The sequence below is a fragment of the Dryobates pubescens genome, chromosome 21 (genome assembly GCF_014839835.1).
Source record: "Dryobates pubescens isolate bDryPub1 chromosome 21, bDryPub1.pri, whole genome shotgun sequence".
In the NCBI taxonomy this organism is placed as follows: domain Eukaryota; kingdom Metazoa; phylum Chordata; class Aves; order Piciformes; family Picidae; genus Dryobates; species Dryobates pubescens.
The window spans coordinates 18,258,207-18,275,953 of record NC_071632.1 but is presented as its reverse complement, the minus strand read 5'-3'; the positions used below and the strand labels follow the sequence as shown (position 1 = coordinate 18,275,953).

The following is a 17,747-nucleotide window of genomic DNA, read 5'->3' as shown; positions in this document are numbered from 1 at the left end:
GAGAAGAGACCAACCCCTTCCTGGCTACAACCTCTCTTCAGGTAGCTGTAGACAGCAATGAGGTCTCCCCTGAGCCTCCTCTTCTCCAGGCTAAACAATCCCAGCTCCCTCAGCCTCTCCTCACAGGGCTGTGCTCCAAACCCCTCACCAGTTTTGTTGCCCTTCTCTGGACAGGTTCCAGTACCTCAACATCTCTCTTGAATTGAGGGGCCCAGAACTGGACACAGGGCTCAAGCTGTGGCCTGACCAGTGCTGAGAATAACTTCCCTTGTCCTGCTGGCCACACTATTCCTGATACAGGCCAGGATGCCATTTGCTCTCTTGGCCACCTGGGCACACTGCTGGCTCATGTTCAGCCTACTATCTACTGTTTCTTTCTTCCTGTCTGCTCTCCAGCCACTCTGTCCCCAGCCTATAGCACTGCTTGGAGTTGCTGTGGCCAAAGTGTAGAACCCTGCACAACAATGGTTGGACTCGATGATCTTGAAGGTCTTTTCCACCCTAAACCATTCTAATTGATTCTATTTCTATATATGTAATATATATTAAATATTATATCTAATGTATTTTTTCCCCCCTCATGTGTTAGTGTTCCTCACAGCAAATCATGGATTTCAAGTAGGGCTGTAGGTAAAGAATCTTTCCAAGCTAAACAGCTCATTGCCACTTTTGCCACCCATGGGGAGTAGTGATATTTGGCCCATTAGGGGATTTAGATACCTGTGAAGAAGATATCTGTAAAGGTCCCTAGGATAACTAGTTGCCATAGATACAGAGAAAATACAACACTTTATTTTTTAGTCTGCCTTTTATGGTGTTCTGGAGTCTGCATTCCTTTGAGAATGGAAAGAGGATTTAGTTGCATGGAAGAAGATGAGAGGAAGATTGAGTGTTAGGTCTATTGAGCCTTGAGGTTTCCTAGCAATAAATGTAGGGGTCTGAATCTGTTCTGTCATGAAAGAGAAACAAACAAACAAAACCAGCAAAAAAACCACCCAAAACCCAGCCACAACATAATCCTTTGATTTGTTAGTTTCTAGCTCATATCACAACAGCACTGAAGTGAGGTTAAAATGAGACACAAACCTTGGAACAGACTTTGGATATGAGGTTAAAAAAACCTCAGTGGGATAGAACAGGATTTTCAATGGGATTTATTTAGGTAAAGCCTCAGGTCAACCATTGCCTAGTCAAAAACATCTCCCAGGAGTTTTGATTTGTTTCTTAAAGGATAGATGGACAAAACAAACCAGACGTTAAATAGCTGAGAATATTTAACTGACCTTATCTCTATGTGGCTGATAATTTCAGTGGGTATATTAAATTCTTTGACACATGCATTAAGTTCCCTACAAGGAGCCTGCAAATTTTATTACATTAGCTTTCATTGTAGCTCTGTGGGTAAGAGGATCTTTCTGCTGGAAAACAATACAAAACAAAACAAAACGAACCCAAAACCAAATGGTGATGCTAAAAGCTGAACTCTCCAGAGCAAGAGTTTTGAGAGAGCTTGGAAGCAAGCTGTTCCTTCACATTCAGACTCTTGCCCTCCTCACTTTCTTGCAATTCTATTGTTTATAAATAGAGTTATCTTAGTGGAAAAGTCAGGTCTGTAGTAGAAGATAACTTATAACAGATCTTGGGCCAACTGCATTCCTGATGTAAACACAGAGACGCCAGTGTGGGTACTCTTGAAAGGTATTTATTCCTTGTTTACTCCTCCATATCTTCTGAGAATGAGAAATGGCTGAATTAAATAACTTCATTTCTTCCAGTGTGTGTATTCCATAATATGTCCTGGAAATTGTTCTAGTGGTGAGTCAAGCAACTCCTTATTAGAGCCCATGGGACCTTATGATTTAGTGAAGGAGGCAAAGGAAATAAATGTATTGCAAAAAGCCAGTTCAGATTCCGTAAAGAGACATGTTAACACGTTTCATGTGCCTGGACAGTAAGACCAAAGCTGCATTTTGTTCAAGCTTTTGGAGTAACTCAAAGAAATCTCGAGGCAGAGGTGCAGTTCAAAACCAGTGCCAGTGTTTAACAGAGCCTGTCTCCTGTTTCGTGCTGAACTTCTCTGACTTTGCCTTCAGCGTATTCATAGAGCAGAATAAATGACACTGCAAAAATAGATGCAGCCCTGCCTCACAAGGATTTGCATGCACCTGAGAAATCTTGATCAGTATGGAAGAAACAAAAGGAAATTATTTTACTGTTCAGTGAGTTCCCAGCTAGTAGATGTCTTCCTCTCAACAATAAAGATACATATATATATATATATATATATCTCATAGAATCATAGAATTGTTAGGGTTGGAAGGGACCCATTGGAATTGGCTGCCTGGGGAGGTGGTGGAGTCACCATCACTGGAGGTGTTTAGGAGGAGACTTGATAGGGTGCCATGGGCTGGGACACCTCACACTACATCAGGTTGCCCAGAGCAACATTCAGCCTGGCCTTAAAAACCTCCAGAGATGAAGCTTCTACCACCTCCCTGGGCAACCTGTTCCAGTGTCTCACTACCCTCATGGGGAAGAACTTCTTCCTAACATCCAATCTGAATCTACCCATTTCTATTTTGCTTCCACTTCCCCTAGTCCTACATATGTCTTGATATGGACAAGTTGCAATCTGAAGTCAGCGAAAAGGTAATACAAGAAGTATTAATAGAGAAATAAGGAATAGAATAGAATAGAATAGAATAGAATAGAATAGAATAGAATAGAATAGAATAGAATAGAATTAACCAGGTTGGAAGAGACCTTCAAGATCATTACATCCAACCTATCATCCAACACCATGTAATGAACTAAACCATGGCACCAAGCACCCCATCAAGTCTCCTCCTAAACACCTCCAATGACAGTGACTCCATCACCTCCCCAGGCAGCCCATTCCAATGGGCAATCATTCTCTCTATGAAGAATTTCTTCTTAACATCCTTCCCTGGAGCAGGAGGTAGAGTGCATGAAGAAAATGGACAAAGGAGGTATCAGTGAAACATTCAGTATTCAGTATCACTAAGGTTGGAAGAGACCTCAAAGATCATCGAGTCCAACATGGAGCATTGCCATGATCATACTCCTCATAATGGACAGCAGATACTTTCTCATTTCCTGGAAAGAATTTAATTTTTTTCAGAGAAAAATGGGGAAGATATAGAATGGGACTGAACTGCTGGTGCCATCACATCCAGAGCAGAACTGTCACCAGCAAGCAATCTCAGTCCAGAAGAATAATGGGAGAGAAAGCAGTGATTCTGGTGTATTCTCTAAGAAAAGAACTGTAAAATATTTCTGCTGACTAGGAGTGCTGTGTTGAATTTTGTTCTAGCTGATTAAGTCATGATAACAATAGATTCTGGTTTAAGTAGTTTGCAGGTTACCAGAGAAGAGGTAGAATTATGTTAGTTATTTGGCTGTATGACCAAAAAACTGGAGCAGATTCAAGTACTCTCATGCCCTGAGAACAAGGCTGAGGCATGCTCTCAAAATGTATACAACAACAGTCCTTCAGTGAATTTTAATTAATCATTTCTGGTGGCTTTTTTGCACTTTGCCTTTGCTCTTGTCACATGATTTGGGTATAGCCTTTTATTGTTATTCTTTTCTAAAGAACTTCATTATGAGCTGACTCCTGTTTCCAGTTTCTTTGTTTTCCACACAGGCCCTCGTTGGTTACTCAGGAAGGTGGTGGAGTCCCCATCCCTCGAGGTGTTCAAGAGGGGATTGGATGTGGCACTTGGTGCCATGGTTTAGTCATGAGGTCTGTGGTGATGGGTTGGACTTGGTGATCTCTGAGGTCTCTTCCAACCCTTTTGATTCTATGATTCTATGAAATAACTTCTTAGTTTACCCCCAAACCAAACAAACAATAAAACAAAACAAATATACAAAAAGAAACAAAACAAAAACCTCAAACCCACCAAAAAAAAAAAAAAAAACAGTAAGCAAAGAATAAAACCTAAACAGAACAAAAAAAACACTGTCCAACCACTGCCCCCACCAAACAAACAGACCCCCAAACCCACTAACCCCTCAGCCCCAAAAACTAGAGTATAAAATATGTGCCTCTGAATTATGGAAATAGAGGAAATTCAGAACTGGGAAGTGAAATAGACAGCTAAATTCTTTGAGGTTATGAATACATCCTGAGTGAGTCTCAGTTTGCATTAAATGTTTTAATATGCAAGTTGAATGTAAATCTCACTCTCTACCAACTTCACGAGGAGTCTTGGGAGACCAGCCAGCTAATTTAGCCAAAAATTTCAATATCTAACATCCAGTGATGCAATTGTTCCCTAAAGAGGCCATTTTCCCTAAACACAGAGCCCATCACAGTTTTCTGTATTGAAGCATGAGCTGAACATTCCGGTTGGATTCAGTGGGACTTGAGGTTGCAGAGTGACAGCAGCAAAATTCCATCAGGAGAATAATAAGGAGCTGTTCCTGGTGCTGCCTGAACTCCCACCATCAGCTAGGTGTTTGCTCCTCTCATTTTAGTGGCATCTAAGGGTTATCAAAACCTCAAAAGGGTGATGTGTTAGTGATCTTTTCAGAAAACAAGCTGGTGGTAACTAGAAATATAGATATAGTTTATTGCATAAGATTTTAATGGGGCATATTATTTAGCTATGCCTTAAATGCTTTATTATATCATTATTATAATGTATCATATTATATTACTATGTATGACAGCTGAAGTTATTGTCCTCGTGTGCTTGTCACTGGTGAGTCTTCACCTCAAATACTTGGTTCATTTTTGGCCACTCACTACGATAAGGACACTGAAGTGTTGCAGCATGTCCAAAGAAGAGCAATGAAGCTGGTGAAGGGTCTAGAGCACAAGTTTTATGAGCTGAGAGAACGGAGGTTGATTAGTCTGGATAAAAGGAGGCTGAGGAGGAGACCTTCTTGCTCTCAAAAACCCCTGAAAGAAGATTGTAGTGAGGTGGGGGTTGGTCTCCTCTGCAAAGTAACAAGTGATAAGATGATAGGAAACAGCCTCAACTTGTGCCAGAGGAGGGTTAGTTTGGATATTAGGAAAACCTTTCTTCCCCATAAGCACTGACAGCTCTGGAACAAGCTGCTCAAGGCAGTGGTGGAGTTACCATCACTGGAGGGATTTAAAAGACTTTTACATGTAGTGCTGAGGGATATTGTTCAGTGGTGGTCTTCAATTGTGGGTTAACAGTTTGACTTGGCCATCCTAAAGCTATTCTAGCTGTCCAAAATATTGCATAAAAGATGGCCTCATCAACTGGTTTTCCCCTTTGGTTTTTGTTGCTGTGGAGGAGGCTACATGTCCACTTTAAGCAAACACTCCACTTTCAGCCAGGTAATGTGAGGTAAATTTCACCTTTAAACTGCAGTGTGGTATTGCTAAATTATGCCTGCACCACAAAACAGCTTATTTCTGTGTTGGAATTCCTATAAGAAAATGAAATCTTGAGCTGGGAAGCATAAGAACAGCACAGGCCAAGCTCATTTTTTCCTAATCCAGCATGCAAAATTCTCTCTAGAGCAGAGTATTTCAACATATTAAACTTTATGACCCCCCCAAGATAAAACACATCAGAATAGTTTTTCCTTGCTTCATTTGTTTTACAAGAGGGGGAAAAACTGCATGAAACTGAGAGATCTTTCCCTTTTCCCTTTTGTGTTCCTCCTATTTCACAGGAGGAATTTGAGGAACGAGCTGTGCATTTTCTTTTCCTCCCTTTTGCCAGGAGCAAATTGCCGTGCCCAGTCAGCAGTGCTGGATGGCAGCTCATAGGCAAAGCCAAGGATCTCCCTTTCCCCATCCCCATCCTCCCTTGTCCAGAAACTCTAAAAGAAAAAACAGAAAAGAAATCTACAATAAATATTGGACACACAGTTTCTGCTTCTTTGCTCTTCCAGGGATGGAAGAGGCTGTGATGTTCAGCAGATACTGCCTCCAATTTCTAAATCACTTTAGCATCCTACAGAGGTGATCAAGACCTGATCCATTGTCATTTCCAGCAAAGGAAAGGAATAGTTTAAGTGTCTAGTGAAGCAGTAACATGAACTGGGTGGAAAAATGGAAGGCTTAGCCAGGGTTCAGGGAGCTGATATTTTAGGTGTTATTGCATATGTAATTTGCTTTTGCACATCTGCTTTTTGAGGTATGTAAAACTTAATTATCTCATTTTAGCCATAGTGAGAGGAGTACATACAGATATTTTTCCTGATGCTTAGCACATAGAGTAGTTAATTACTTGCTATAGTACTGTGGAAGATGATTTAAGTTACTGTTCTTCGGTTTTATTTTGCTGAGGAAAAATCAATATGCAAAATCTGTCAGGAGTCCAAATTATTACACTTATTCAATTGCATGTATTATTGAGTAGGCAGCTCCCTGTAATGAAGTTCCTGGCTTAAGTTTGTAAAGTATATTAAGAAGTAGTGGATGTAGCTCAGAATAAGATGAAACAAGAAATGAAATCGTACAGCTGGGCAATTTTAGTCATTGGCCATCTATGTGAGAATATCAGTGCTTGAAGTCTCAGAAGGAAAAGCAACTATGGTGAAGAGCAAGCTAAGAAGCCATTCTTTAGTCTTTGGTCTAATAACACTCAATCCATGACTAGAACTTTCCCAAGTGATCTTACAGTACATGCAGAGACCAGAAGAAATAATTCTACTTATACAAAATATGGTGTGTGAGAATGTTCCTCCAGCCAATACACTGGTGAAAAGGACGAAGTTCTTAAGGGTGTGCAGAAAATCTTCCTGTTGATATTCTCAGTGGAGTTTGTTCTAAGCACTTGTAGCTCACATCACATTTACTGTTCTCACTAAGTACAGGCAACCATTCCCACTAACAAAGCAAGTAACTGGCAAATGTGCCTTCCAGACTGGGACTGAGCTGCCAACATCTGTATTTGAATAGCCCTCAGAACTTTTGTAGGACTAGATAGAAATAGGCAATCCTAGAGAACAACATCTCTCATCTTAAAGCAGACATTTGAAACAGGTCTGATGAGTCATTGCCTTGAAGAAGCAAACTTTTGTCCATTGAGTGTGAAGGCAGCTTCAGGACAATAGCTGAGATAAAAATACTTGTTTCCATGAGAGAAACTCTGTGCTGTCTCACTGCAAAGAAAGCCCTGATACTGTTCTCCTCATCACATCAAGTACAAAAGAATAACCATGGGAGTTCAAACAGTATTATCCTCATAGCAGTCTCACAAAAGTGCCATTATATTCTGAAAAGTAAGGTCCAACCACTTTACTTCTTGGGCTGTGCCACTGCCAAACCTGTTAAATCTACCTTTAATGAGAGACTGAATGAAGCATTGAATAAAAATGAAGCAAAACCAGAAGGGCACTTCATGATGTTTGGTGACCAGACTGAGTCACCACAGCCTCAGTGTTTAGGGCAGTCTGGTCATGTTTCTCTGCAGCAGGTCCTGGGCTGGAGCACTGTTTCACTCACATGTTTCTCTTGGAAAAGCTTTGTGTATTCCACAAATTCAGTGTCCTGCCAGATGAAGAACAACCAGTGTCATACTCTGTCTCTCTACTCTTGTCCACTTCTCCTTTACTGTAAGGGTGGCAGAGCACTGAATCAGGCTACCTGGAGAGGTTGTGGAGTCTCCTCCTCTTGCAACTTTCAAGGCCCATCTGGACACATTCTTGTGTGACCTGCCCTGGGTGATCCTGCTTTGAAATGGAGATTGGAATCAATCTCCAGAGATCCCTTCCAACCCCTCAACCATTCTATGGTTATTATGCTTCTATTTGGTTTTGTGCCTCTCCCCAACACGGAACTAGAAGGAAGAACAGGGATGCTGATTGTCATTACCAGCTATTGTGGAGTAGAAACAGATACATTACAGAACATTCATCATAGCAGGGTGATAAAATATATACTCTTAACAGAGCCAAGAACCCTACTCTGAGTCCATAGAGGTAGATCCTATTATCTCCACTGGCCATACTTTATGACTTCATTAGTAAGCAAGGCCCAAGCATGAGGAGTTACAAAAGGAGGTACATTTGCATTTTGTCTTTATTAACTATTCCAAATATGTCCCTGTATCTTTTACATCCTTCTGGGCTTTTATAAGCACAAGCAGAGGTCATTAATCATTGTTACACTGTCCTTGCCTTGCCTGTGGGTAATTCAACTAGTACAACCAGACGCTGTGGATGAGTGTGTAGAGTAATCTCTTAGTTCCTCTGTTAAAACCCACCAAACTGGCCTCTGTTAGCCAGTGCTCAGAGGACTTGATGCTAGCAATATTTTCACTTGTCTCTGCAATCAATGCACAAAGATAGGCATTTTTTCTTTGATTGATTCACATCCTTCAGCAAACAAAACTGCCTTTCTCTGTTTAGAACACACTCTTTGGAAACATGACCTGAAGACTTCTGTCTCCTTCCATTGAGGTTCATAGATTCATGGAATGGTAGAATGGTTTGGGTTGGAAAGGACCTTGAAAAGTCCTCTTGTCCAACCCCCCTGCAGTGAGTAGATCAGGTTGCTCAAAGCCCTATCCAACCTGACCTTGAATATTTCCATGGGTGGGACATCCATCACCTCTTTGGGCAACCTGGGTTGATGTTTCACTGTCCTGATTCAGTGAGTGCTACAGCTCTTTTAGTTTCAGACTAAGAAATTTAACTATGGAGGTCTGCATATAAAATGAGGTGGCCTTCAGTGGCCTCAATGCATGTCACAAAGGCCACCCAAGACCTCCTGCTTCTATTCCAATATTGTTATTCCAATAGGTCTATGCCACTTCCTCTGGCTCTGTGTGGGTGTCATAGATGCCCAAGACATGGAACATGGCACTGGATATCCATCTTTTTATGATAAAACCTTTCCCCCAGTGTCACAGATTCCACCACAGTCCACAAAGTCAAAGTGTTTATTGAAGCCCTAAAAGCAATTCCAGTGATAAAATTAAGGTGTCTATGGGCAATGATCTGTGCTTAGAAGTCTTCTGCTTTTCATTACTGATTATTGAGGGAGCCTGGGTGACTAACTTGGACTTGACCATGGAAATTTTAGATAGCTGCATCAGATATTTCCACTGTAAGGATTTCATTTAGCTTCACAAAAATGGGGTGCTAGTGCAATTGGAGATGTTTCAGGGGATCGACTTGCCAGTCCAGATAGACCCAGATCTTCTGTAGGCTTCATGTCAGAATATATTGACACCCAAAGGAGTCTAGAGACACTTGCTATTTGTGTCCACCTTAATCTGGTCCTAAAAACACCAAAAGTGATTCCCTGATTCTCTTGCTTCAGGATTTTTTTTGGATGCTAGCATGTCGTTTACAGGCAAAGTGGAGGTTGCATTTAGAATTGCTTTGAAATATAGTCACTGCCAGTGCAGAGAGATTCAAAGTCAGTCAGTGGTGTCTTAATCCATGTTCCATCACTAGAAATAAAGGTTCTAGAAACCAGTCAGCTGTGCCATTGATTCCGACAAGAATCGAATTCACTCTCTCGCTGCTGTGTTTTTCTCAGCGAGACTAACAATCTCAACAAGCAATAAAGGCTCACTTCTGTCAGCAAATGCAGCAGACAGGCACAGAATATGCCATGGGAATGGGAACAAAAGAGCATTTTCACCAAATTACCATTTAAAAGGACACCCAGTTGTCTGACGCCTGGCTCACTCACTTTTACAGAAACATAACACAGGTTTAGGACCTTCATGAGAAGAGTTTGCAGGCAAGGGAACACTTTAAATCAGCAAAGGCTTCCATTCTAAAGAAGGCTAAAGTAGCCATCTGATGAGAGAAACAGCACAAGCACACTGTTTTAAAGGAGCTGCAAAGATCTGATGAAGATCATGCTGAAATCCTAGATTGTCACTCAGTTATGATGGGGTGCTTGGTGCCGTGGGTTAGTTGTTTGGGTGGTGTTTGATTGGTTGATGGGTTGGACGCGATGATCTTGAAGGTCTCTTCCAACCTGGTTTATTCTATGTATTCTATTCTATGTATTCTTATCATTTAGAGAATGTGTTAGAAGGTTTTGGGGGATTTTTTCTCTTTTTCAGCTGTGGTGCCACAAACAACTAAATGTCTGTCAGTTGTCACAGCTGCCTGTAACTCTGAACATACTGGCAGATCACAGCACCAAAGGAAAAACATTGCTGGTTTCAAGGCATAACTTTTACTAATATATATTTATTTGTTTATTTATTGGGTTTTTCTAGCTGCAGTGACCAAGCACATCATGCTTGAAACTGCACACAATGCTCAACAATTGCAACTTGCAGCAGCACAGGATGATAGAATGGTTTTCTTTGGAAGAGGACTTGAAGATCATTGAGTCAAACTGTCAGCTCAGCACTGCCAGGTCACCACTAAACCGTGTCTCTCAGCACCACACCTGCACAGCTTTTGAATCACTTCAGTAAGTGACTCCACCACTTCCCTAAACAGCCTGCTCCAGGGCTTGACAACCCTTTCTGTAAAGAAATTTCTCCTAAAGTCCAACTTAAACCTCCCCTGGTGAGGTTGTTTCCTTTCATTTGTTACCTGGGAGAAGACACTGACCTCCACCTTTCTACAGCTTTCTTTCAAGCAGCTGCAGAGTGAGAAGATCTCCCCTACCTGACAGGTAAAATCCATTCCAAATGTATAAAGAAGCTGCCCTTCATTGCTCTAGATCAGCTTCTCACTGCATATCTTAGCCACGTAGAATCACAGACTCATAGAATTGTTAGGGTTAGAAGAGACCTCAAGGATCATCTAGTTCCAGCCCCACTGCCATGGGCAGGGACACCTCACACTACATCAGGTTGCCCAGAGCCACAACCAGCCTGCCTTTAAAAACCTCCAGGGATGAGGCTTCCACCACCTCCCTGGGCAAGCTGTGCCAGTCTCTCACCACCCTCATGGGGAAGAACTTCTTCCTCACATCCAATCTGAATCTATTAATTTCTATTTTTTTCCCATTCCCCCCAGTCCTATCACTCCCTGACACCCTCAAAAGTCCCTTCCCAGCTTTCTTGTAGCCCTTTTCAGATACTGGAAGGCCACAATTAGGTCTCCTGGGAGTCTTCTCTTCTCCAGACTGAACATCCCCAACTCCCTCAGTCTGTCCTCATAGGACAGCAGCTCCAGCCCTCTGATCATTCTCATGGCCCTTCTCTGGACATGTTTCAGCACCTCCAGATCCTTCCTGTAATAGGGGCTCCAGAACTGGCCACAGTACTCCAGGTGGGGTCTCACCAGAGTGGAGTGGAGGGGGAGAATCACCCTCTCTATATAGCAGAAGGCAAGATTGGTCTACTTGGTTCTCTTTAATTTTGGACAAAAAGAAAACAAAAGAGAGGTGGTGTGCTGTAATGAACTTGCTGTTGCCATAGAAACAAGAAGCTGTGTAAATAATTGATATTTCAAAGAGGTGTGACATTTTTTTCCTTCTCTTTGGCTGATGTGAAATGTAGAGAATAGGACAAGAAGAGAGGACATTTTAGTTTTAGCATTTCATCCTTTTGCTTTTTGTTTGGCTGTTGTTTGGTAGTTTTAACCCTAGTTAAATGCAAGTAGCAAACCAGTGCTCTGAGATGAAACATTAAGAGTATTCCTTTTCTTTTCCAGAATTTTTTAATGGCTATCATTTTTCCACCTGTATTATTAAGATATTTACCTGAATCTACATTTTTTCAACAACTGAACTGCTTGTAGAAAAATCCTTGCACTCAGTCCTACTCCCAGAAACATTCATCCAAGCCAGTATCTCACCTAGCTGCCTAGAGAAATTCCATCCTAACTTTTTGATTTGTTTTGGGTTTTTTTGTTTGTTTGGGAGGGGTGTTGTTGCTTGTTGGTTGGTTTGGGGTTGTTTTTTGTGTGTGTATTTTGTGTGGTTTTGGTTGGGTGGGTTTTTGTTTGTGGGTTGTTGGTTTGGTTTGGGTTTGTATCTGTGGTTGTTTATTTTTTGTCTTTTAACTCCTATTCCTCAGTTATTAAAGAAGGACTTCCTGGCAATTCTGGAGACTACAAAAAGTAGTATCTTTGAAAGGACCTGGTAGGAATTACTGCAATGAATCTACTATGGAATGGGAGCAGTAGCTCATACACCTGCTCTGCAGTTAAAGGCCTTTCCAGAGCTGTGGGCACTAACCGCCGCTACTTTTCCTCCCTTTCATTTCCCCGTCTGAATGGAAGTCCAGCAAATGCTGGGAAGATGACTAAACTTGGATTTATTAGCAAGACTTGCAAAGGAAGCAGTCCTCATTTAAACCATCAAAATGCTGCTGAATGTGTTGGCAGAACTTGTTCCTGCTGCCCGCCCCGGGAGATAATAGAAATTTCTGCTCCATTACAGCAATTTTTGCATCTTTTCTCTGAGTCATCTCAACTGACTGTTTGCAGGCTGATGATCACCTCACCTAAGTTTTAGCTATCTTAGAGAGTCCATATAGCTTAACTTGTCCTTCAGCTTCCCACTTGAGTGAGCAGAGAAAAAGGCCATTCCAGAGAGTGATCATCCCACAAATGTCAAGAACCCACAGTAGTTTAAAAGGAATCTCTCTAAGGAAGGACCCACAGCACTTCAATGGAGACATAGACTTAATTTAGCCTACACAAGTAGGTATTAGTTATTAAGAAAGACAAACCACATTCCTGGAGATGAAGTATTGTACAACAACTAGTAGGATTCAGGGTTAAGATGCTTGGAACAAAGACTGAAGTATCCTTGTCTATCATATTTGCTTTAGAAAATCCATGCCTTTGGTACTACATGATTGCAGCCATGACCCTACACACTTCACCTACTTGTCATGGCTTAGCACTATACTGTGAGTACCAACTGGTGCTGAAGAGAAAAGGACAGTATATTAAGGAAAGATTTTCTTGTCCCTGAGACAGAGGATTACTAAAAATGGAATGGAAACATGTCTGGATCTGGTAGCAAAATCTATAGGATTGGACAAACACAAGCCTGCCCTGCAGCAAATTATTTCTGTTCCCAGGACCATGATCTCAGCTCAGTTACAATGGCAAATGAATATCCCTGCTCAGCTGGCATTGTAATGTGCATCTTCATATGATATCTAAGGTACAATGTGGATGGGTTGAAGTTCTTGCTTGTTCCTATCATTTCTGATGCAAGATTGGGAGAAGATGCTTCCTGCAGTGTGGCTTGGATAAAACCATCAGTGAAAAAAAGCATCTTTGACCAATGACAGGTCTATTCAGTCAGATAAGAGCTACCTAAGTCAGCTCAAATGATGGAGTGGGTTCAGAGAACACCACAAAAATGATCAGAGGGATGGAACACTTCTCCTGTGAAGAAAGGGTGAGAAAGTCATTAAAATTGTTCAGTCTGGAAAGGAGAAGGCTGCAGGAAGACCTAATTGTGGCCTTTCAGTACTTAAAGGGGTTTTATAAGAAAGGCAAGGACAGTCTGCTTCAGGAGAAGGGGTGATAGTTTTAATCTAAAGGAGGGAAGATTTAGCCTAGACATTTGGAAGAAATTTTTTATGGTGAGGGTGGTGAAACACAGGCCCAGGATGCCCAGAGGTGTGGCAGATATCTGCCCTTTGGAAACACCCCAAGTCAGGCTGGATGGGTCTCTGAGCAACCTGATCTAGTAGATGTCCCTGCTGACTGCAAGGGGGGTTGGACTAGATAACCTTTAAAGGTCCCTTCCAACCCAAACCATTCCATGATTCTATGGTTCTTAACAGGAGCCAAGTAGAAAGCATTTAGGTGTAGGGACACATTCTGTGCTATGCCCTCCTAATTCTAAGAATTCAATAGTTTTTAAAAGCTGGGTGTGAGAAGAACAATCCTGGTCCTATTGTTCTTGTGCACAGCTGCATCATTAAGTGAGACACATGGACAAATGCACAGGCACACAATGAAGTGATGTCTTCTCAGTGGTGCCAAGGGAAATAAGTGCAGATAATTAAAGGGCTCAGAAAGAACAGGAGGCTGATGAGAGTCCCAATAAAAAATCTAAATCAAAGAAGTCCTGCTCCATCATCCTATGAAGTTGGAAACACTTTCCAAAATCTACTCTCCCCATGCATTACCATCATTACCTTCTAATTACCACCTCCTACTGCCTTGGCACACTCACCAGTTTCTTTCCTGGTGATTTACATGCTAACTTGCTGACAGGTTTCCTCTGTAGGTATCACATCCCTGCAAATACTTCTCAGTTGAATTTCTTGACTTCACTGGCAATGCTACTGCCCCAGGAAAGGACCAGAGGAGTGGGGCAGGCTAAATAGGACTACAAATTAAAGATTAATTTGATAGTGAGTCATGAACCATATGATCACCAATGAACCCTATTCACTTCTCTTTCTGTTCAAATTCTTGTGCTGTGTTCACTTTTAGCATACCTTTGTTCATTCCGAGTTAGTACATTGAACTATTAACAGCAAGTCAGAGCCTCAAGCCTGCATATCACCCAAGGAACTCCCCTACCATTTGAGAGCAAGCCACGTTCAAGGAACAAGTCTGGAATATCAAGGTCCAAGAGGGGGAAGAACGACAGATTACAGGCTGGGAAAAGTCTATCTTGCCAGTTTACAGATAGAAAAAGCATAGAATCCTGGAATCAATAAGGTTGGAAAAGACCTCAGAGATCATCAAGTCCAACCTCTTACCTAATACCTAACACCTCATGACTAGCTTCAAGTGCCACATCCAATGATTTTTTGTTCTACACTTTATCAGTAGGGCTTTGTCCATCATTTCTCTGAGTCATGCATTTCCTGGCTGTGATCCCATGCCCTCATGAGCAGTATCAGTTACGACTAGTCAGTAAATCCCAGATCAAAACCAGACAAATGTATAAGGCCCTTGAAGTTATGACTAGGTGAGATAGAAGCCCACCAGAAAGCAGAAGACAGCTGGGAGATTCTTTTTGTCAGTGCATGCATGTGGTAAGTGTGAATGTGTAGGCTGCTGAACACCTGCTTGTCTTTTGAGGTCACCACTTTAGGAAGCATTGATGGCAAATCGTGCTCACGGAAGTCTAAGTAAATCACTACACATTAAGTACATATATGGCATGAAGAAGACACCCACATCTCAAAACATCCCATTGTTTCTGGTAATCCAGACCTCAGCATGACCTAGTCAGTATAACAGAGCCAGGTGCCAAAGGAAGGATTTGTCTGATAATATGTAGACATCTACAGTATAAATATTTATAGCTGAGATGGTAACTCTTACTATATGTCCAGAGAGACAAACCAAGCATCATCTAATGTACCTTGAGGACTAGATGAATTATATCTCAGGCTCTAATTTTTAGATATCCAGAGCTACAAAATGAGACAGGTGACTTGCTCATTTCTGGTGCATTTCCAGGTATCAACATTTAATTAGATGGATCCCATGCTAAGTCAACACAACCCAGGAGACTGTCATTAAGTACCTGAGTAGCTTCTGTACCATTCTTTCCTAGCCTCAGGGTTGGGAACAGGACAGCAGAGAGTCTGGCTGGGAAAAAATAAAGATGAAAAAGGGTGCATATGGATCAGCAGTGAGCTCTTTAAATTCTTGTCTGGCAGAAAGTCCCTTGAGGGGTACTGACAGCTAGAAGAGGAACTAGGGCAGCTCTACACTAAAACAGTGACAAAAAACCTCAAACAAGGGAGAATGGAAACACTGATGTGAGAAGCAGCCTGGCTCCATGGCCTGGAGAGGTTGTGTATGAAGCAAAAGCTGTCACTCAAAACAAAGTAGTATCTCAGTGACATTGAATAAACAATAATGAGATGGTAGAGCTGTGTTGGTGCTCTACGCTTTGACTGTGGAGATAAGGAGTGAGACTGGGAAAATCTTCTTTTACAGTGATTCAATCCATCAATACCGGAAGACTAGAATAAAGAGCAGTTGGATCTGCTGCTTAGTACTTGAAAGGGTTCAGTCTCTTCCTGTCTGAGTGGGTGATACATTTTAATCACATCAAGCTGCAAAAGCCTTTCCAAAGGCTCTGGACCTCTTCTAGCTCTGAGATGTGCTCTTTGCATTTGGAATAGGAAAGGAGGAGGAGTTCAGTCTGAATAGTCTCCCAGGGTTATTGTGGATTTGAGTGATAAAGAACAAACTAGTTTCTTTTGACCTGGGAACAATATAGGAATACTTGAATTCAGGTAAAGATCATTACATAATCATAAAAGTAGGACTCATGGTCAGCTTCCGACATTCTAGGGGTAGAGGAGGAGAAATAGTTTCTTTCCATTTTGTTCTTGCTTATGCCACCTCTGGACCAGGGAAGAATAGGGAAGCTCTTCTATAATTCACAAAGGTCTCAAGAAAATATCCTTGGGCCTGAAATTAACTGCCTGAAGAACATTGTTTCCTCAGTTCCTCCAGACTACATAGCTCATTTGCCCAAAGCTAGGAAGCAGAAGAAAAATGAGCTTATGTATGTGTCATGGTGTAACTGGCTTGTTTCAGAGGACACTCTACTAACACAGATATCTGCACCTTGCCCTCCTCTCTTCCTTCCTGGCTTAAATATGTGGTGAGGAAAAGGGGAGAGAATTCTCCCCTCTTTTATCACACACACAATGTGCTTTATCTGCTTTTCTCTGCAGTTTTATCAATTCTAGTCACAGCAGAAGCAGTTTGGACAGGACTCAGAAAATAGACCCTGATTTCCAATTAGTTTCTTTGTCATTCTCTGCCCTTCTCTTGCTGGTGCTGGCCACAGGCAGCTCCTGCTGCAGTCACTGGGAAATGAGACAGGATATTAAACTATTAATTTCTTCTTTGCTTGTTGCCTCAGTTTCTTATCCCAGCAATAGCACAAGTATTTTTCATCAAGATTACAGTCATCACAACGTTAATCCCTGTAAAGTTCTTCAGATCATGTGAGACAAAAGGCACAAATTATTACTGAGCTGATGAGGGGGAATGAGCTGTTACAGAGCAGAACAGTGATGCACTTAGTCTTATGGCCATTTCCCAACAGCTGGTGCCACCTGCACCGAGCAGAAGGCAAACATTATCAAGACCTTTCTAAGCACACTGTTTACCTTTTCTATTTTCTTTTTGTTTGCTGGATTAATTTTGTAGATATGTCACTTCATCACCTCAAGTAGAGAAACAAATTCCTGACCTCTGATAATAACAAGCAATTGTTCTGGTACATCCCCTTTGATTGATTCTTTTGTCCTTAGAATGCTTCTCTAAGTTCACTTAGCTGCAGTGATTCAGCCTCTTACCGTAAGATGTTTGCATTGACATTGCTGAAAACCCCTGCAGACATGACAGGAAGTGTTTTGAAGCCATTGGTTTAATGTCCATGGTTTATCCCAACCTGACACTCACCTGGAGAAGAGTCATTGAGAGGGTTCAGGGCTGCTGCCCTCCGTATTTTCTCCAGACAAGTCTCTTGCTCCTTCTTGATGATGCAGTTGGAATGGGTTGCTGTAACCTGAAAGGGAAGGGGAAAAAAATATGGAGAAAAAAAATGAACTATTACAAACTTAAAATAGCTAGTGAGTTTGTGATGAAATAAGTAAGGTTTGAGGTCTCAATCCAAATAGAAAAAGTGAAACCAGAGGTGGTTTTTTTCTCAGGACACATAGGGCCACTTTATGGCAATCTAGTGCTCATAAATTGTTTGGGGTTTTTAATGTTGCTCTCCTGTCAAATTTCGATTTCTGATGTATTTGCTTTATTTCGTAGTTCATGTAAGGTTGGACCAAAGGTACCTTTAAATAAAAAAAGAAAATTTGAAGAGGAATCAGAAATCAGTTGAGGCTTAGTTTGATCTC

General features: G+C 41.6%; 1 protein-coding gene across 1 annotated transcript in view; it reads right to left on the bottom strand.

The window, feature by feature from the left end:
* The window catches only part of ADCYAP1R1 (ADCYAP receptor type I), a 126,479-nt gene that overhangs the window by 58,138 nt on the left and 50,594 nt on the right, over positions 1-17,747 (bottom strand). Inside the window, exon 3 of the mRNA XM_054171340.1 lies at positions 17,299-17,404. Coding sequence (XP_054027315.1) covers positions 17,299-17,404 — 106 coding nt within the window. The remainder of the gene's footprint in view (positions 1-17,298; positions 17,405-17,747) is intronic.